The 19,456-nt window shown below is 58.0% G+C and overlaps 2 protein-coding genes across 2 annotated transcripts; one reads left to right on the top strand and one right to left on the bottom strand.

Moving 5' to 3' along the window:
* Positions 1–1,202: 1,202 nt before the first annotated feature.
* On the bottom strand, positions 1,203–8,332 carry SLAMF7 (SLAM family member 7). The gene is made up of 6 exons (XM_004613912.2): positions 8,278–8,332; positions 5,435–5,761; positions 4,329–4,586; positions 3,271–3,396; positions 2,470–2,600; positions 1,203–1,548 (listed from the first exon to the last, which is right to left on the bottom strand). Exons 1-6 carry the CDS (start codon positions 8,330–8,332, stop codon positions 1,477–1,479), a joined length of 969 nt encoding a protein of 322 aa, XP_004613969.2. The 3' UTR covers positions 1,203–1,476.
* A 7,601-nt stretch (positions 8,333–15,933) lies between these two features.
* Positions 15,934–18,862, top strand: CD48 (CD48 molecule). Its single transcript, XM_004613913.2, has 4 exons — positions 15,934–16,048; positions 17,712–18,011; positions 18,174–18,434; positions 18,607–18,862. The coding sequence occupies exons 1-4, from the start codon at positions 15,976–15,978 to the stop codon at positions 18,684–18,686; spliced, it is 714 nt and encodes a 237-aa protein (XP_004613970.1). The 5' UTR covers positions 15,934–15,975; the 3' UTR covers positions 18,687–18,862.
* The last annotated feature ends 594 nt before the right edge of the window (positions 18,863–19,456 follow it).

Genomic DNA, 19,456 nt, shown 5'->3' with positions numbered 1-19,456 from the left:
AAAAAAAAAAAAGAAGCCAAACGTGCTGAGATTAGGACTGGGGACACCCAGGGTGGGAGGAAACAAGAGCCACTGAAAACACTCCAGCCCAGGCACAAGGAGAAGCTGGGGTGGCGGGGGTCCCCCAGAATGCATGACCCCCACGGGGTCCTCGCCACAGAACCTCGCTGGCGAGGTCACTGCATCTGAGGGTGCAGGTCCCAGTTCTGGCTCTGGGGAAACTGACGCTCACCAGAGAACGCTCGTCAGCACATGCAGGGGACAGCTGCCAGGAGTCGGGGCAGGAAGGCTGGGGCAGGGGTCCGCCCTTCCCAAGCTGGAGCCCACCTCTTCTCCTGGAAGACTAAACCGGGGGTCTCCCAGGAGCACAGTGTGGCACTTAGGGAGGTGCCCTGAGCTCTGATGGCTGGTGGTTCGAGCGCGCTGCACTGGGGTGGGGGGTCCCGGGCTCGGCCAGCATCGGCCCCTTTGCTGTTAGGGGCCATCTCTTTTTTTAAATTTTTATTTTTAGTTTTTGCTTTTTAGGCTTTTTAGCTTACACCCAGCAATGCACAGGGGTTACTCCTGGCTCTGCACTCAGGAATTACCCCTGGCGGTGCTCAGGGGACCATATGGGGTGCTGGGAATTGAACCTGGGTTGGCCACATGCAAGGCAAATGCCCTCCCTTCTGTGCTCTCACTCCAGCCCACTTTTTATTTTTATTTTTGCTTTTTGGGTCACACCCGGTGATGCTCAGGGCTTACTCCTGGCTCTGCACTCAGGAATTACTCCTGGTGGTGCTCAGGGGACCCTATGGGATGCCGGGAATCGACCCCAGGTCGGCTGCGTGCAAGGCAAATGCCCTCCCCGCTGTGCTGTTGCTCCAGTGTTAGGGGCCATCTCCACCTTGCCTGGGTGGGAGCGGGAACCCCAGCCTCAGAGCAGACCACTGTATGAAAATGGTATTTAATGACTTTATTTTCAGAAAGTGGAAAAATAAATATGGGGTCACACATCTACAAGGGTACCTGGCAGCACTGGATGGATCCATCACCCCCGGGCTCCCCGGGGCTGGGGGAAGCTGCTCAGAGAATCCCCCCCATTCCCAGCCCCCACAGTCTTCTCCAGACTCAGTTTCCCCGCCTGGGGCGCACAGCCTGAGTGTCCTGCAGCCAGGACGTCTTCTCTGCCCCCGCCCTGCGTCCTCAGCGGGTTCCCAGTGCCTGACAGGGGTGAGGGGTGAGGGGTGGGCAGCCCTGAGGGCTGAGTTCCCTGAAGCACACAGGTCTGGCCAGTGGGGGGGCCCCTGTGGTTTCTGCTCTCTCGGACCCCAACTCCAGGAGGGGCGTCCTGGGCTGTCCCGGTGTCCCTGTGGGGCTGCCGTGTCAGCCTGGTCCAGGACTCTGAGTCAGGACGACGGCGCTTAGCAGAGGCTCGGGGGGCAGGAGGGGCCCAGAGATCCATCTCGGGGCGCGGGGGCGGGGCACATGTGTTGCTTAGATGACTTCATCATAGATGACTGGCCTGGGTGCGTCCCTGTTCTCGGGCAGTGAGGGGGCTTTGTCCTTCTGGGGAGACATGATGGGTCGGAAGGTTACAGGGCAGGGGGCAGGTCACGCACCCCAAGGCACCCCCTCCCTCAGGCCCCCACCCAAAGCGGTTCACGGTCACCCACACCAGCACCAAAAGCGCGCCCTCATTTATCTGCAGGTGTGCTCTGGAACTTTCCTCCCTTCCACTGCCTTCTGCCCCAGCTTCTGGAACCTTCCTTCTGTCCATCACTCTCTGCCCCCGCTTCTGGAACCTTCCATCACTCTCTGCCCCAGTTTCTGGAACTTTCCTCTCATCCATCACCCTCTGCCCCAGCTTCTGGAACCTTCCTTCCATTTATCACCCACTGCCCCAGCTTCTGGAACCTTCCTTCCATTTATCACCCACTGCCCCAGCTTCTGGAACCTTCCTTCCATCCATCACCCTCTGCCCCAGCTTCTGGAACCTTCCTTCCATCCATCACCCTCTGCCCCAGCTTCTGGAACCTTCCTTCCATCCATCACCCTCTGCCCCAGCTTCTGGAACCTTCCTTCCATCCATCACCCTCTGCCCCAGCTTCTGGAACCTTCCTTCCATCCATCACCCTCTGCCCCAGCTTCTGGAACCTTCCTTCCATCCATCACCCTCTGCCCCAGCTTCTGGAAACTTCCTTCCATCTGTTAGCTTTTGTCCCAGCTTCTGGAACTTTCCTTCTCTCCATGACCCTCTGCCTCAGTTTCTGGAAACTTCCTTCCATCCATCACCCTCTACCCCGGCTTCTGGAACCTTCCTTCCTCCAGCGGGACACCCCCACCCCCAGCGATGAGAATGGGGACCTCTGGACAGCTTTGCCAACCAGGGAGAAACTGAGTCCCCCAGCCCGGTCCAAGGAAGGAAAGTGGAGCTTGAGGCAGGAAAAGGCCTTTGGGGGTGCAGAGGGGTCCCCCCTAAAAACGCACCTTCTGGAGGACCTGCACAGTTGAGTACAGCGTGTTCACCGGACTGACCGGCAAATGCAGAACGGAGTCGTACTCTGCCGACATCCTATTGTGAGAGAAAGTCCCCGACTCCCTCTTCTCTCCAGCGGGCTCTGGAAGCAGTGGGGAGGGTCAGCGCTGCCTCCCCCTGCCCCAGTTGCTCTCCCAGGAGCTAAGAAGTGGGTGTGTAGAGCTGGAAGGATAGCACAGCGGGGAGGGCATTTGCTTTGCATGCGGCCGACCCAGGTTCGATTCCCAGCATCCCATAGGGTCCCCTGAGCACCGCCAGGAGTGGTTCCTGAGTGCAGAGCCAGGAGTCAGCCCTGAGCATCGCCAGGTGTGACCAAAAAAGCAAAAAAAAAAAAAAAAAAAAAGGAAGAAGTGGGTGTGTCTCCCGGGACCACCAGGAAGTGGGTGTGAAGAGGTTCCAGCTGGGACAGCCGCTCGATTCCCTCCCCGCACTCAGCAAAAGGGGGAGGCTGGCAGGGCCACCGTATGGCCAAAGAGGTCTCCAGGGCCTCAGGCTGGGGGCGCTGGAGGGGGCTCTGTGGAGGACCCCCAGCAGCCCGGGGTCCCAAGCGCCACCGGAAGTCCTGCCCCCAAACTAAAGTGGCTGCACCAAGGTGGGTGCAGAGCTGGGCTCCACAGGGCGTGAGCACCCCCCCCCCGCCCCGCTCTGCCTGCAGGGGCGCTATGACACATGGTGGCCTCGATGCTGCCCACCTCCCCGTCCCACTGGCCTCTCGGACACGCGGCCGAGGCAAGCGAGAGAAGCAGCTTCACCTGCAGACTTTTGCCGCCGCAGAAGCAGGACCACTGCGCGCACAGCCGCTACCAGTACCACACAGCACAGGAGCACTGTCAGGGGGAGCAACAGCGCCAGGAGAATGCCGGCTTGGCCATCAGGCTCTGGAAGGAGAGAAGGGGCCGTTTCGAGCCCTGCTGCCTTCCTGCGCCCGCCCTCTCTCCCGGAAGCAGCGCAGGGCTGAGCTTAGCAGTTCCGTCCCCCGAGCACTGGCAAGCCGAGTCAGGCCTCCCCTCCCTGGGCCCCTCTTACCAACCCACTCCCAGAGAATAAACACAGTGGCGTTGTTCTGGGGCTGAAGCGATAGCACAGCGGGGCGGGCGTTTGCCTTGCACACAGCCAACTCCCAGCATCTCATAGGATCCCCCGAGCACCGCCAGGAGTAATTCCTGAGTGCAGAGCCAGGAGGAACCCCTGAGCATCGCCGGGTGGGACCCCAAAAGCAAAAAAATAAAATAAAAGGGCTGGAGTGATAGCACAGCGGGTAGGGAATTTGCCTTGCACGCGGTGACAATTCCCAGCATCCCATACGGTCCCCTGAGCACCGTCAGGAGTAATTCCTGAGTGCATAAACCAGGAGTAACCCCTGTGCATCACCAGGTGTGACCCAAAAAGGAAAAAAATGACACTGTCACTGTCACTGTGATCCCGTTGCTCATCGATTTGTTCGAGCGGGCACCAGTAACGTCTCTCATTGAGAGACTTATTGTTACTGTTTTTGGCATATCGAATACGCCACGGGTAGCTTGCCAGGCTCCTCTGCCGTGTGGATGCGATACTCTTGGTAGCTTGCCGGGCTCTCTGAGAGGGGCAGAGGAATCAAACATGGGTCGGCGGCATGAAAGGCAAACGCCCTACCGCTCTGCTATCGAAAAACATAAAATAAATTAAAATAATATAGTATGTTCCTAGGTTGCTGTTCCGGCATTAAGAGTCGGGCCGGCAGCAACAGCAGCAGCAAAGGAAACAGCCTCAGTGATTCGAGGAGCCTGGCAGAGCAGCGTGAGGAGGAATCCGACAGGTCACCCGTGGGCACCTCCACAGAGCTCCCTGGCAGACAGCGGGTGGGAGCTGTTGCTGCTCACGGGGTTGCTGGCCACACAGACGAAATGCTGGTCGCTGCTGCCTGGTCCCCAGGTGACGGGGAGCACAGGGCCCCCCCAGGTCCCGTTGGCTGACTCCCAGCTGTACGTCACGGCAGCTTCCTGCAGCACTGCGCATGTCAGGTTGGCTAGGCAGGTCCCATTCTCCGTGTGCCACAGGACCTTGCTCACTTCGGGCCTGGGCAGGGGCTCTGGGGGCAAAGGGAGAGGCAGAGTGGTCAGCAGCCCTCGGGCCCTCCCTCTGGGGGGCCCGGAGCAGGCTGAGTCTCCTGGCTGCTGTGAGTGGGGACAGCTGGTAGAGCTCAGAGCTGTGCTAGGAGTGAGCCCCAAGCGCAGGCTGGGAGTCGGCCCTGAACACAGATTCAGGAGTCAGTCCTGAGCACAGAGTCAGGAGTCAGCCCTGAGCACTGAACCAGGCGTGAGCTTTGAGCACAGAACTGGGAGCCAGCCTTGAGCACAGATCCGGGAGTCAGCCCTGAGCACAGAGTCAGGAGTCAGCCCTGAGCACAGAGCCAGGAGTTGGCCCTGAGCACAGAGTCAGGAGTCAGCCCTGAGCACAGAGCCAGAAGTCAGCCCTGAGCATAGATCCAGGAGTCAGCTCCAAGCACAGAGCCAGGAGTCAGCCCTGAGCACAGAGCCAGGAGTCAGCCCTGAGCACAGAGCCAGAAGTCAGCCCTGAGCATAGATCCAGGAGTCAGCTCCAAGCACAGAGCCAGGAGTCAGCCCTGAGCACAGAGCCAGGAGTCAGCCCTGAGCACAGAGCCAGGAGTCAGCCTGAGCACAGAGCGAGAAGTGACCCTGAACTCACCAAGTGTGGCTCAAAGCCCTGATTCCTGAGCCCACTTTCTCCCTGTCAGGCGGGGGCACGTCTATACCCGCCAAGCTCTCCACACCCGAAGTCTTGCCCTCCCGACACAGACGTGGGGACAGGCCAGACCTGGGTTCTCCACCTGACTCGGTGGAGGCCTGGTGCTCTGCGGCCTGAGGCCAGCGCCCCCACCGGCTGCTCGGCCCCTGCCCGATGCCCGCAGGGGCTCACCGTAGACACGCAGCAGCGTGTACTCCTGCAGGAGGGGCCGAGGCTGCTCAGAGCTGTGCAGCTCCACGCGGTAGGTGCCCGCGTCCGCCTGCTGCAGCCGGCTCAGGCGCAGGGAGTAGTTCCCGGGCACCAGCCTCAGCCGGGGCCGCTTCTGCGTCGGACCCACGATCTTGTGCGTGTGGGTGGCGTTGCGCTGGAGGCTGATGAGGAACGTGGTGTTGAAGGTCCAGACCACGGTGTCTATTTGCTGCAGTGCGTGGCACACGGGGAAGGTCACGGCGCCCCCCACGGCGCCCACCAGCTCCCTCTGGGTGCAGGCGGCCGATGCTGCGGACACAGAGAAGGGACCTCAACTGCCCGCCCGCGCCTGAGCCGGCAGCAGAGCACCGGCCAGAAGGTCCAGGGGGTGCCTGGACACTTCCCGCCGGTATTTGGCAAGGAATAAAAGGAAAACAATTGTTACAATTAAGTAACAGTTAAGTAACCATTCAGTCATTTAGTAACAATGTAAGTTGGTAAGAATTTAGTAACAATGTAGCAATCTCTCGGGCTCTCTAATTGTTTTACACTCAGCAAACCTAGTGAAAGTCTCAGATGCTTCTCTCTGTATTTTTTTTTTCTTTTTGGTCACTCCTGGCAATGCCCAGAGGTTCCTCCTGGCTCTGCACTCAGGAATCACTCCAGGCAAAGCTCAGGGGACCCTATGGGATACTGGGAATCGGACCCAGGTCGGCTGTGTGCAAGGCAAACGCCCTCCCCGCTGTGCTATCGCTCCAGCCCCTGCCTTTCACGTCCTTTGGTGGTCCCCCAGCAAACATCGGCTCATGCCACCGATGGCCCAGCCTGGAGCCAAGATTCTTCTCAGCTCAGCGCTGAGGGTCGGGTTGGTGGATCCTGCTCCCCCCCCAGCCAGCCGGCCAGAACTCAGAGTTGAGGGTGAGGCCGGGTCGGCCCCGCCCCCTTCACTCTCACCTGCTTTGGGGTTGGCACCACCTGACTCACCACCTTTCCTGTAGCTGCCGAGACCGACCCATGACAGGATGGGTTGTGGTGAAATATCAGTGGAAACTGCCCCCTCCCCCCGCCCCGGGCATCCTGGAACTCAAGCCCCCTCTGAGTAATTTCCCTCTGCTTGAGGTCTGGGGGGCTGTGTGTGGGGTGGGAGCATGTGTGAATGCCCCCGGAGTGTGATTTCAGCTCAAGGGTGAGATTTCTCTGACTTCTCACCTTTTTTTCTTTTCCCCTCTTTGGTTTTTGGGCTGTACTCGGCAGTGCTCAGGGTGAAGTGTCACCTTGACACTCAGGGATCACCTGGCAGGGGACCCGACGGGATGCAAGGGATGGAAGCCGGGCAGGCCCGTTGCAAGGCCAGCGATGCTATCGCTCCAGCCCCCTCTTCTCACTTTTTTTTGGGGGGTGGGGTCACACCCAGTGATGCACAGGGGTTCCTCCTGGCTCTGCACTCAGGAATCACTCCTGGCGGTACTCAGGGGACCCTACGGGATGCTGGGAATCGAACCCGGGCTGGCCGCGTGCAAGGCAAATGCCCTCCCCGCTGTGCTATCGCTCCAGCCCCCCCTTTTCACTCTTGCTCTTGAGAGGGCGTGTCAGAAGTGGGGGTCCTTCCCGTGCTCTGCATTTCACCAGGGGACTCGGAGGGCCGGAGAGGACTGTAAATCCGGACCACATGTCACCCCAGCACTGCCTTCTCCACACAGGACGGGGGGTCTGAGGGACGTCCCCTGGGTGCCCCAAATATGGCCTGGAGGGGAACAGGGCATGTGCCTGGGGTCACTTCTGCTTTCTTTTCCCAGTTGACTGTACAAAGGTATCCAGAAGCCAGAAGGATGGGCCTGTTAGGTCTAGCTACATGCTCCTTTCTGCATGGGTCCTGCAACCAAGCAGGCCAGCTGCAGTGAGCCCTGAGCACAGAGCCAGGAGTCAGCCCTGAGCACAGTGCCAGGAGCCAGCCCCGAGCACAGAATCAGGAGTGAACCTCGAGTACAGAGTCAGAGTCAGCCCTGAGCACAGAGCCAGGAGTTAGCCCTGAGCACAGATCTGGGAGTGAGCCCTGAGCACAGAGCTGTGAGTCAGTCCTGAGCACAGAGCCAGGAGTGAGCCCTGAACACAGAACGAGGAGTGAGCCCTGAGCACCAAGCCAGGAGTCAGCCCTGAGCATAGAGCTGGGAGTCAGCCCTGAGCACAGAGCTGGGAGTGACCTAAAAACCCTCCCACCTGCCTAGCCCCCAGGATCGAGGCCAGTGCAGGAGGTACCAGCATCCCCCTAGACTGTCTCTGAGCTGGCATGGTGCCCAGCTCTGGTGCCAGGGAGAGGCCCTAGGGCGGGTCCTCCAGCTTGTCCTGTGCCCCAAGGGCTCAGGCAGCAGGAGGGGCCTGGGTCAGGGGGGACAGGGTCCAGGGCTGAGCCTTTGGTTCTGGTAAGAAGGAAACTGCAACTTAGAAAAAGAAAGTGAGGGGCCGGAGCCATAGCATAGCAGGGAGGGTGTTTGCTTTGCATGTGGCCGACCCGGGTTCAATCCCTGGCATCCTGTAAGGTCCCCTGAGCAATGCTAGGAGTAATTCCTGAGTGCAGAGCCAGGAGTGACCCCTGAGCATCGCTGGGTGTCACCACCCCCCCAAAAAAAAATAGAAAAGAAAAGAAAGAGAAAGTGCCTGAGAATCGTGCCTGGCTCTCCCCTCACCTACTGTCCTCATCACCTCCTCCAAAACTGGACCCACCAGCCTGGTCCGGGGATGGTCAGCCTCAGCAGGAGATGGACTCAAACCCAGCCCCTCTGCCCTCACCCAGGAGTTTGCCCAAGGAGCCAGGGCAAGGCACTCACCTGCGTGGAGGAACCCGAAGATAAGCAGCCGGAGGTACACCCCGAATTCACCCATGCTGCCCCGTGAGCAGACCTAGCTCTTCATCACCCTGAGGGACTTTAAAGAAGGGGTGGGAGGAGCAGGCTTCTCTGATTGGCTGGGAGCCCAGCAGGTCACTCCGCCCTTGGGGGCCTGAGATCACACCCCCAGATACACGTCCCCCCACCCTGTCACAGGGGCAGGTCCTGGGTGGTTAAAGCTTTTCCCAGATCCTTGTCCTGATTCCCCCCTGCAGACGGAGAGAGCAGGGACACTCAACGTGTACCCTGGGACCTTCCGCAGAGGGTCGACACCTGTGCTGGGCACGGCGGCTCTTCAAAACACAAAAGGCCAAACAATTCTTGTTTGCTTGTTTGGGGGCCACTCCTGGAAGTGCTCAGGGCATCCTCCTGGCTCTGTGCTCAGGAAATTACTCCCAGTGGTGCTCGGGAGACCCTGTGGGGTGCTGGGGATCACCAGTATGCAAGGTAGGTGACCTCCATCCTATGCTCTGCTTCCCGGGCAAAAAAAACATTTGGGATGGGAGGCTGGAGCGACAGCACAGCGGGGGTTCGATTCCCGGCATCCCATAGGGTTCCCCGAGCATTGCCAGGAGTAATCCTGAGTGCATGAGCCAGGAGTAACCCCTGTGCATCGCCAGGTGTGACCCAAAAAGAAAAAAAATTGGGGGATAAAACTCAGGGGACATGCGTGGGGTCAGACCACGAATGTGCTCTGTGTTCTGGCCTTTCCACCTGTCTGGCCGCCTTGACCTGCCCCTCCATCCTCTGCATCCTCACCCACTTTGGCACGTTTGAGCCGTTGCACCACTGCATAGTGGGACCTCGGTGGGTACAAAGATGCCGACACCTCTATCTTGTCTTGTTTCTGCCCCTTTGTGGTGGGGAGGGGGAGTCCATTGTGGGTCCCCCGGCATCCCACAGGGTCCCCCGAGCACTGCCAGGAATGATCCCTAAGCACTGCCAGATGTGGCCCAAAAAAACAAAAGAGAGTGAAGTGAGTTGAGGGGTTCTCTCCAAATTTTACGTTTTCTTTTTTTTTTTTATTTTACGTTTTCTTAATGTAATCCTCGCTGCCTCTGCTGTATTCTGCTCTCCCGTTGTTCCTTTAGACGCCCTTTTTTTTGAGGGGGGGCTTTTTGGGTCACACTCAGCAATTCTCAGGGGTTCCTCCTGGCTCTGCACTCAGGAATGACTCCTGGCGGTGCTCGGGAGACATTATGGGATGCCAGGGATTGAACCAGGGTCAGCCTCATGCAAGGCCAACAGCTCTCCACTGTGCTATCGCTCCTGTCCCTGGATGCCTTTTTTATTGAGGTACCATTGGCTCCGAATATTGGCCAGCTTTGGGTGCAGAAGCCATGACCGGTGCCCCTAAAAGCCTATAGCTGACATGCTTCTCCTGGCGGTCAAGCCCTGTGCCTGCCCCCATGTGCCCCTCCCTGCTTCGATCTTAGTTCACTTGCTTCTTTCTGTCATTTGTACTGTCATTCCACTTGCTTGCTTGACTTTCGTCATATTTTTCTCCCTCTCACATGAGGGGGTCACGAGGTGCTGTTCCCCATCATTGTGTAGTCATTGTGTGGGTCCCTTGGGTGCTGGGATGGGGAAGTAGGTGGGGGTGGTCTGGGGAGGGGAGGGGCAGGGAGCTTGCGTTTCTGTTCTTCCTCCTTTTGGATTTCTTGGGGTTCTTTCGTTTCACCTTTCACTTCGCTAAATCCTAGTTTTTACTGCTGGGGCTGGAGCGATAACACAGTGGGGCGGGCATTTGCCTTGCACGCAGCTGACCCGGGTTCCATCCTGGCATCCTATAGTGTCCCCCGAACACCACCAGGAGGAATTCCTGAGTGCAGAGGCAGGAGGAACCCCTGAGCATCACCAGGTGTGACCCAAAAAAAGCAAAATAAATAAATAAACAATTTAGAATTTGGGGGGAGGGGTGGGGGCCATACCCGATGGTACTGAGGGGTTACTCCTGGTTCTGTGCTCAGGTATCACTCCTGGCAGGGGTTGGGGGGACCAGACGGGGTGCCGGGGATTGAACTTGGGTCAGCCACAAGCAAGGCAAACGCCCTTCCCCCACAGGACTGTGGCTCCAGACCCCTGGGTCTAGTTTGAATGGCTACTCTAGTCCCTGAAGGTGGATACTGCAACTCGAGCCAGAGCCCCAGGGCAGAGCCCCCCAATCCACTACCTGGGGTCCTTGCCGCCCCCTCTGTCTTAAGACCCTCTGTGCGGGGCTGGAGCTATAGCACGGCGGGGAGGGCGTTTGCCTTGCACGCAGCCGACCCAAGTTCTATTCCCAGCATCCCATTGGGTCCCCCGAGCACCGCCAGAAGTGATTCCTGAGTGCAGAGCCAGGAGTAACCCCTGAGCATCGCTGGGTGTGACCCGAAAAGAAAAAAAAATAAGAAAAAAAAGACATTTTGTGCACACTGAGAACCAGGTCTGTTATCATTCGTGCTTCCACCGGCCAACATGTCGTTAGGAGGTGAGTGCAGTATCCCTTCCTTCTCCTCACCCCCTGATGCCGTCTTCACCCTCGAACATCCACCTTCCTCTCTACACATCAGCTTCAAGCTCGCCTGAGGGTTGCTGTTCCCCTTCGGCTGGGCCCTCGAGGGACAGTTCCATTTGCCCTCATTCCCGGGGCCGTGTCTTGTCCTGCCTCTGGACGGTCTCTTGCCCCACCGAGGAGGGGGCTGGGGGGACAGTTCTGAAGAAGCCAGCAGGGGGTCCCCACAGATGGTCTGCGGCTTCTGTTCTCACTGGCCTGTGTTGCTGCGAGTTTCTATTCTTCCTTGGGTGACTTCCCGACATTTCTAGCCCCTTCCCTGCAGTGAGCGCGTGGAGAGTTGGCGGGAAGGCACCTCATGGGGGTGGGGGTGGAGTGTTGCTAAATGAGCTCAGCAGAATTTCCTGGGGACACCCTAGGGGATCCCTCTGCAGGAGGGATCTGAGACATAGGGCTTGGGCATCCTATGCGCGCATTTCCTTTGTCCGAGGTGGCCTTTCTGGGGTTTCTCCAACCTGCCCCCACATGCGGCTTCTACCCAGGTCAGAGTCCGTTGCTAGGGAGGTTACCAGGGGGTTGGGAGTAGGGATGGTCTTTGAAATTCCTTTCCTGACTTTCCTTTCTGCAGGAGTGTCTGTTGGAGGGGGTGGGTCCAGCCTCCTCAGGGTCTGGCACCAGCTCTCCATGAGGCCAAGGCTGTTACTGCCCAGGAGATTTACTGCCATGGCCATGGGAGGGGCCAGCCCTACCTGCCCGCCTACATCAAGAGCACAGTCACAGACAAATTTGTCATGATCGAAAGAGTAACAACTGGATTAGGACCCTGCTAGGATTAGGAAAAACTAATCTGGCCTGAGCACTGTAGGCTGAGATCTATATCAGATGTCCCCAGGAGAGCCACCCTACAAGCTTAATGTAGCACAGCCGGTAAGGCATTTACCATGCACACAGCCAACCCGGGTTCGATTCCTTCATCCCTCTCGGAGAGCCTGGCAAGCTACCGAGAGATCCCGCCCGCACGGCAGAGCCTGGCAAGATCCCCGTGGTGTGTTCGATATGCCAAACACCGTCACAAGTCTCACCATGGAGACATGACTGGTGCCCGCTCAAGCAAATCAATGAACAACGGGGACGACAGTGCGACAGTGCTACTGTGTCCATACAAAATGACTAGAAAGATTATTAAGTAAGCACATCTAAGATGGTTGTTGGACGAAGGAAAGGAATAACACACCCCTAGGTGGTATTTCGAGTGGACCTTCTTTGTTTTATCTTCAAAGATCTTCCCTGGAAGGAAGGACCTTCATATGTTGTTCATGTTGATTGCTCTACCTCACCCGGTGTAGTGGCTACCCCCAAGGCTTGGAGTTTGGGTGCTGGACCAAGGCTGCGAGACACAGCATGGAGAGACTAGCACGGGGGACAGGAGGAGATGGGAGTGAGGGGCAGAGTGAGACTGGAACGGGGAGCTTAGTGCGACTAGAACAGGCGCGTGGGGAGAAAGGAATCAACGATAACTGATCACCAACCAGCCTGCCGTCCCTGTTCCTTCTTTTTTTTTGTCTCTTGGTGGCAGCTGCAGGTCGGGGTTGGGGAAGCGGCTCATAGCCACTGAACACACGCCCGCAATGCCCCTCAGTGATTTATTTTGTGATTACACAATAGGGCACCATGGAAAACGCACAATGGTTCTCTAGGTGGGGCGCACACATGATGGCGTCTTATCAGTCTGGTGACAGAGAATTTCTTATAATCAGAATTTTCTGAACTTAATAGAATAGGGAAGTTCACCCCAAGGGCAGACAGGGTGGGCTTCTGTTTTAAAACTTTTCACCCACAAGCAATGTTATCTCTTTCAAGTGCATGCTAGAAATCAATGATAAAACCAAAAGATATGTACAGTCAATTTCCATTTTAGCAATCCTTCCAGCAAATTTGGCCACGGGAAGGGCTGGAGTGATAGCACAGAGGGGAGGGCGTTTGCCTTGCACGAGGCTGACCCGGGTTTGATTCCCAGCATCCTATATGGTCCCCTGAGCACCGCCAGGGGTAATTCCTGGGTGCAGAGCCAGGAGTAACCCCTGTGCATCGCTGGGTGTGATCCAAAAAGAAAAAAATTTGGCCACTGGAAAACCCTGAACAGAGATGTCGGTAGGGGAAGTGGGGGACCCCAAGAGGACCTGGACAGACCCTGTCACATGGTTCCTGGTGGAGACAAATCCTACCAGAAAGTATAGAGGTTTGGGGTCGGAGTGATAGCACAGTGGGTAGGGCGTTTGCCTTGCACGCGGCCGACCCGGGTTCAATCCCCGGCATCCCATATGGTCCCCCAAGCACCGCAAGGAGTAATTCCTGAGTGCAAAGCCAGGAGTAACCCCTGAGCATCGCTGGGTGTGTGACCCAAAAAGCAAAAAAAAAAAAGTATAGAGCTTTGGGGGCCTAAGAGATAGTACAGTGGGTAGGACACATGACTTGCATACAACCAACCCCGGGTTCGATCCCTGGCACGACATATGGTCCCCCAAACCCCTCTCTCCTCCAAGACTCTCTGGAATTTGCTGTATCACTGTATCACTGTCATCCCATTGCTCATCAATTTGTTCGAGCGGGCACCAGTAACGTCTCCATTGTGAGACTTGTTGTTACTGTGTTTGGCATATCAAATATGCCACGGGGAGCTTGCCAGGCTCTGCCGCATGGGCAAGATACTCTCAGTAGCTTGCCGGGCTCTTCGAGAGGGACAGAGGAATCGACCCTGGGTCGGCCTCGTGCAAGGCAAACACCCTACCCACTGTGCTATCGCTCCAGCCCCTCTGGAATTAAGCAAAATAAAACAGACCGATATGAACTAGTAAATATTATCTTTTTTTTCTTTTTTGTGTCACACCTGGTGAGACTCAGGAGTTATTCCTAGCTCTGCACTCAGGAATTACTCCTGGCGGTGCATGGGGGACTATATGGGATGCCGGGGATCAAACCCAGGTTGGCAACGTGAAAGGCAAAAGCCCTCCCTGCTGTGCTATTGATCTGGCCCATAAGTACTGAGCTTGAGGACCAGCAGTGCTCAGGACTTACTCCTGGTTAGCACTCAGTGATCACTCCTGACCGTATGGGATATGACTAAATGTTTGCTAGAAAAACACCCAGCTCTCATGACCTCATCTTTGGGGGTGACTCTGACTGCAGCAGAGGGTTTGCTGAAGCAAGGACAAAACAAAATAAAGCAAGAGCAGAATCAACACCATGCTTACTAAAACAAATTGAATCTGTGCCCATAATTATGAAGGCAGTCAGATTGGGGCTGGAGCGATAGCACAGCGGTAGGGCGTTCGCCTTTCAAGCAGCCGACCCGTGTTCAATTCCTCCGCCCCTCTCGGAGAGCCCAGCAAGCTACCGAGAGGATCCCGCCCATATGGCAGAGCCTGGCAAGCTCCCCGTGGCGTATTGGATATGCCAAAAACAGTCACAATAAGTCTCACAATGAGAGACGTTACTGGTGCCTGCTCGAACAAATCGATGAGCAATGGGATGACAGTGACAGTGACAATGACAATGATTGCAGGAACCAGCCTCTACATGTGCAAACCACATTCTGGTCCTATAGAGGGATAATAAAACTCTCCATTCGAACCCAAGACTAGGGGGCAGAATGATAATACAGTAGGGAGAACATTTGCCTTGCACACGATGACCCGGGTTCAATCCCCAGCATCCCATATGGTCCCCCAAACCCCAGCGGGAGTGATCCCTGAGCACAGAGCCAGGAGTCAGCCCTGAGCACCACCAGACCTGGCAAAAATACAAAAGCAAAACTTCCAAAATGAAAACAACTGCACGTGGCTGACCCGGGTTCGATCCCAGGCATGCCATATGGTCCCCCAAGCACCACCAGGAGTAATTTCTGAGTGCAGAACCAGGAGTAACCCCTGAGCATCGCTGGGTGTGACCCTAAAAAAATAATAAAGGGGCTGGAGTGATAGCACAGCAGGTAGGGCGTTTGCCTGCATGCGGCCGACCCGGGTTTGATTCCCAGCATCCCATATGGTCCCCCGAGCACCGCCAGGGGTAATTCCTGAGTGCAGAGCCAGGCACTCCTGATGAACACTCCCCTGTTCATCAGCCAGGTGTGACCCAAAAAGCAAAATAAATAAATAAATAAATAAATAAATAAATAAATAAATAAAGCAAAAAATAAACTTTTTTCAGAGCCCTGTGGCTGGAGCAATAGCACAGCAGGAGGGCATTTGCCGTGCATGTGGCCAACCCGGGTTCGATTCCCAGCATCCCATATAGTCCCCTGAGCACTGGCAGAGTAATTCCTGTGCAGAGCCGGGAGTAACCCCTGTGCATCACCGGCTGTGACCCATAAAGTAAAAAAAATAAATAAAAAGTTCTGGAGCCCTTTAGTCAGAGACATTCTCTTTTATTTCTGCAGAAGGCCAGTGACAGACCCCTTTCAGTGGGACAGCCCGGCCACCCACTCCTTCGCCTGTGACCGGTTCTCCTCTGAAACCCTGCTGCGGTTGGGGTCCCTCCCAAGACAAGGAAGGGACAGGAGGGGGATGGGAGGGTCAGAGGCACGTGACGCTACAGAGAGGGATGCCCAATGCACGAATCATTGATCTGCTTCAAGCCGAAAAGCCCGGATGACCAGAGACCCCACCCCAATATTCTGCCCCATTCCCCCACCCCCCGGCAAACTCAAGGCCAAATGCCCACCCACCCGCTTCTCACTCTGCCTCTCCTAAAACCACTTCCTCCCTTCTCAAATCAAGTCTCCCCGGAACCCCGAGGCACCCCATCTCCTGCTGCCCGGAGCAAACTGACGACCGGAATCTGAGTGAGCGCTGAGCCGAGGCCCCCTCCCCGCCGTGCTCCACGGAGACCCCAGCCAGGCCTGGTGGTCTTAACCCCACACCGCGCCCCGCCTCGGCCACGCGCCCCCTCTGACTCAGGGGTCCCGGGCAGGACGCCCCCGTCTCAGAAACCCCCCCACACCCACCTGGAATGCACACGAGCCCCCGGAGCAGCAACACGTGAACCACAGGCCCGGGAGAACTTCCTGCCGCCTCCCCCGCGCCCCACCCCAGCCGCTTCCGTTTGGGGCCCCGCGCGAGCCGGCCCGGTGGCGCACAGACGTGAGGATGCGTGCCCGCTGCGGGGACGGCCTGGCCCTGGGCTGTCTGCTCCTCGCCAGCTGGCTCCTGGGCGCCCGAGGTAAGACCACCGGTGCGGGACGGCGCCCGGAAGTGCGGGGGCGACAGGGCCCGGTGCCTGGTGCTGCCGCCCAGCCGGGCTCGGCCCTCCTGCGCCCAGCGGTGGCCGGAGGGGCAGGGCCGGGCAGGTCTGGGCAACCGTCCCCCAACGTCCCCCCACCCAACACGACGCGGCCTGTGGCTTTGGGCTCTGTGCTGTGACTGGAGCGTGACCCCGAGCCTAGCCCCCAGAGACCCCAGAGGCTGGAGCGACCGTCCCAGCAGGGTCCGAGAAGGGGAAGCAGCAGTGCCCCCAGGCCCGGACGAGCCCAGGCCTTCCTCTTTCTCTTCCTCTTCCCGGCCCCGCCGGAGAAACGGCAGAAGCTGGCGGACACGAGCTGATTGGCTGCGCAGGGTCCCTGCGTGTGGGCGGGCAGAGGGCCCAGGGCCAGCACCACCTGGAATGGCTGTTGTGGGGACCCCCAGCTGTGCGAGGACCCCCCCCCCAGGTTCACATGCATGGATGGATATATGATGGACAGACGGGTGCATGCAAGGTATGCAGTGTGTGTGTGATTGTGTGTGTATGTGTACATGCATATGTGTGCATGTCTGTATGAGTGTATGAGTGTGCGTGTGTGTATGTGTGTACATGTGTGTACATATGTGTATGCATGTGTGTATGTGTGTGCCTGTGTGTGCCTATATGTACATGTATATGTGTGTATGTACGTGTGTGTCTGTGTGATGTGTGTATGTATGTGTATGTGTGCTTGTGTTTGTGTGATGTGTGTATTTGTGTGTGCATGCATGTGTGTGCATGTGTTTGTGTGTGCATATGTGTATGCATGTGTGTGATGTGTGTATGTGTGTGGTGTGTATGTGTGTATGTGCATGTATGTAGTCCATGTGTGTCTGTGTCTGTGTTTGTATGTGCATGTGTGTATGTGTGTGCTTGTGTGTTTGCATGTGTGTGTCTGTGTGTATATGTGTATGTGTGTGTTTGTGTGCGCATGTGCGTGCATGTGTGTATGTGTGTGCATGTGTATATGTGTGCATGTGTGTGCAATGCATGTGTGCATGTGTATGTGTGCAGTGTGTGTGTGTGTGTGTGTGTGCGCGCATGGATACAGGCACAGCATGGAGAATGGTCAGATGGGCAGAGGGCAGAAAGTGGTCCCTGAATTGCTCAGCTGCCTCCGGCCTCTCCTCCTGCTGCCCACAGAGGTCACCCCTGACCCCAGCAGCTGCCCCTCATCCCAGTGCTCTCCCCTCTCACCAGGAGTCACTGAGGAAGAGGCAGCTCGGGCCCCACCTTTTGTGCCGGGACGGGGTCTCTGACCGTCCCTCATGTCGCCCCCTCCCGGATCCTCCTTTCAACCCCACTCACACCCAGGAGACCCCAGAGTCTCCGAGCCTCACGGGGGCTCAGTACCGGCCTCCCCGGCTCCTGGCAGCGGCACCCTCCGGGGTCCAGCTCTGCTGCGCAGGGCGGCTGGCATGGGCCTGGCTACTGCTCTGGCATCTCTGCAGCGAGCCTCCGGGTCACCGCCCTCAGGACCTCGTCCAGGACCACGTGACCATCCGCCCAGTTTCCCTAGGACGCTGCTTCCCCGGGGTCCGCCCTGGCAGAGACCCCCTCTCTCCCAGCCCCCGGCAGACACTCACAGGACCCTCATTGGCAGGTCAAGTCACCGCGCCCGTGAAGGCCCTCACCGGCGGCCAGGCTGGCCTGTCCATCTCCAACCTGACCACGCAGTACCAGGACCTCACCTGGCTCTACTCGAACAAAAAGAAGCTTGTGATCCGGGACGACAGGGGCATCAAGTACTACAAGTATGGGTTGGGTGAGCGGGTCTGTCTGGACGGGGACAACACGCTGCACATCAGGAACCTGCAGAGGAACGACAGTGGCGAGTACGTCCTGCAGCTGCTGAAGATGGACGGCACAACCGAGGAGAGGCGGCTGAGGCTGCAAGTGCTGGGTGAGCAAGGGCTGAGCGGGGACCGCCAGGAGAGTGATGCCGGAGTGGCTCGGGAGCCCCCTGCTGGCCACAGCCCGCTACTGCACCCCTGAAGCCCTGCTCCCTCTCCCCGGGCAGAGGTGGGGACACTCACCATCATGTCCTCCGCCCCCTCTGCCACAGACCCTGTGTCCACACCCACCATCACGATCCAGGACCTGCGGCCCCGGGACTCTGACTGCTTCCTGAATCTGTCCTGCCTCATCCTCGCACAACACTCCCAGGTCACCATTGCTTGGTCCGGGCCCAAAGGGCCCCTGAAGCAGGGTCCCAGCCTCGAGGTGACGGTTCCCATCCAGGAGATGCCCGTCTCCTACACGTGCCAGGCCAGCGACACCCTGAGCAGCAGCCACAGCACCGTGACCTTTGCCCGCTGTCTCACAGGTGAGAGCACGCCCTGCATCCCTCGTGCATCCCTCCCTCCATCCCTCCCTTCCCCCTCCCCTCCCTCCCTCTCCACCCCTCCACCTCCCCTCCACTCTCCCCTCCCTGAGGAGCAGGGACAAAGGGGCTGGGCGGGTCTGCACCCCTGACACCTCCTGGTCTCCCCCTGCAGGCAAGTCCCCGGAAGAGCTGGCCCTGGTCTCCTGGCTGCTGGTCCTGGTGCCCCTGGTTCTCCAGGCCCTGCTGACCTGACCTGGCCCTGCCCGCACCGGGGTTCCAGCCAGAGGTGGCGGCTCCAAAAGCAGCTCCTGCCACGCGGCCGACCCGGGTCCTTCTCCAGCACCACGCGGGGCCCCGCAGCGACTGTCAAGGACCCAAGCAACACCGGGTGTGGCCCCTCAACCCCCCAATACAGTGGCTCACTCTTGTCTTTCCTTCTACCTGGGCACTTGCACCCCCAGACACACGCAGAAACACACGTGGGACTGGCTGCTGAGGTGCACACAGAGCACACATGTCTCTCGTTCCGTGGACACACGGAACACAGATGCCTGCGGGCGGCTGAGTGGATGCCCTCCAGAGCACCTGCTCCAAACTTGGGGGGCACGGAGAGGAGAAAGGGGGTGCTGGGCGTCCTGAGTCTGGTGGGCCCTGGGAGAGCCCCACGGGCAGGACCCAGGACCCGGGTCAGCAGCCCCTGGACACGAACCCGCAAGGAGCACCCAGCTCAACCCATCAGACCAAGGGCTGTGGCCAGCCCGAGGTCAGAGAGCTCCAGAACCGTGCACGGGTATGAGAGTGTGACAGGGAGTGTGGGAGTGTGTGTGTGACGGGGTGTGTGAGTGCCTGTGTGTGTTCCTGGGGGTGTGTGTGACAGTGAGTGTGTGTGTGAGTGTGTGACAGTGAACATGTGTGAGTGTATGGGTGTGCCTGTATGTGAGTGTGTGTGTCTGGTGTGTGAGTATGTGTGACAATAAGCATGAGTGTGTGTATGACAGTGAACAGGTGTGAATATGAGTGTG

Source organism: Sorex araneus, chromosome X, assembly GCF_027595985.1.
Source record: "Sorex araneus isolate mSorAra2 chromosome X, mSorAra2.pri, whole genome shotgun sequence".
NCBI lineage: Eukaryota > Metazoa > Chordata > Mammalia > Eulipotyphla > Soricidae > Sorex > Sorex araneus.
This window is presented reverse-complemented; position numbering and strand designations above follow the sequence as displayed.

Bases quoted from the DNA above. Each gene is read 5' to 3' on its own strand.
- SLAMF7 (XM_004613912.2), bottom strand. From the start codon at position 8,332: ATGGGTGAATTCGGGGTGTACCTCCGGCTGCTTATCTTCGGGTTCCTC. The intron at 4,587-5,434 runs GTGAGCCCCTGC...CTTTGCCCCCAG, and splicing joins CACGCTGCTGCGTGTCTACG to AGCCCCTGCCCAGGCCCGAA. The intron at 1,549-2,469 runs GTGCGTTTTTAG...ATGTCTCCCCAG, and splicing joins CTGTGCAGGTCCTCCAGAAG to AAGGACAAAGCCCCCTCACT.
- CD48 (XM_004613913.2), top strand. From the start codon at position 15,976: ATGCGTGCCCGCTGCGGGGACGGCCTGGCCCTGGGCTGTCTGCTCCTC. The intron at 16,049-17,711 runs GTAAGACCACCG...CCTCATTGGCAG, and splicing joins CTGGCTCCTGGGCGCCCGAG to GTCAAGTCACCGCGCCCGTG. The intron at 18,435-18,606 runs GTGAGAGCACGC...CTCCCCCTGCAG, and splicing joins CTTTGCCCGCTGTCTCACAG to GCAAGTCCCCGGAAGAGCTG.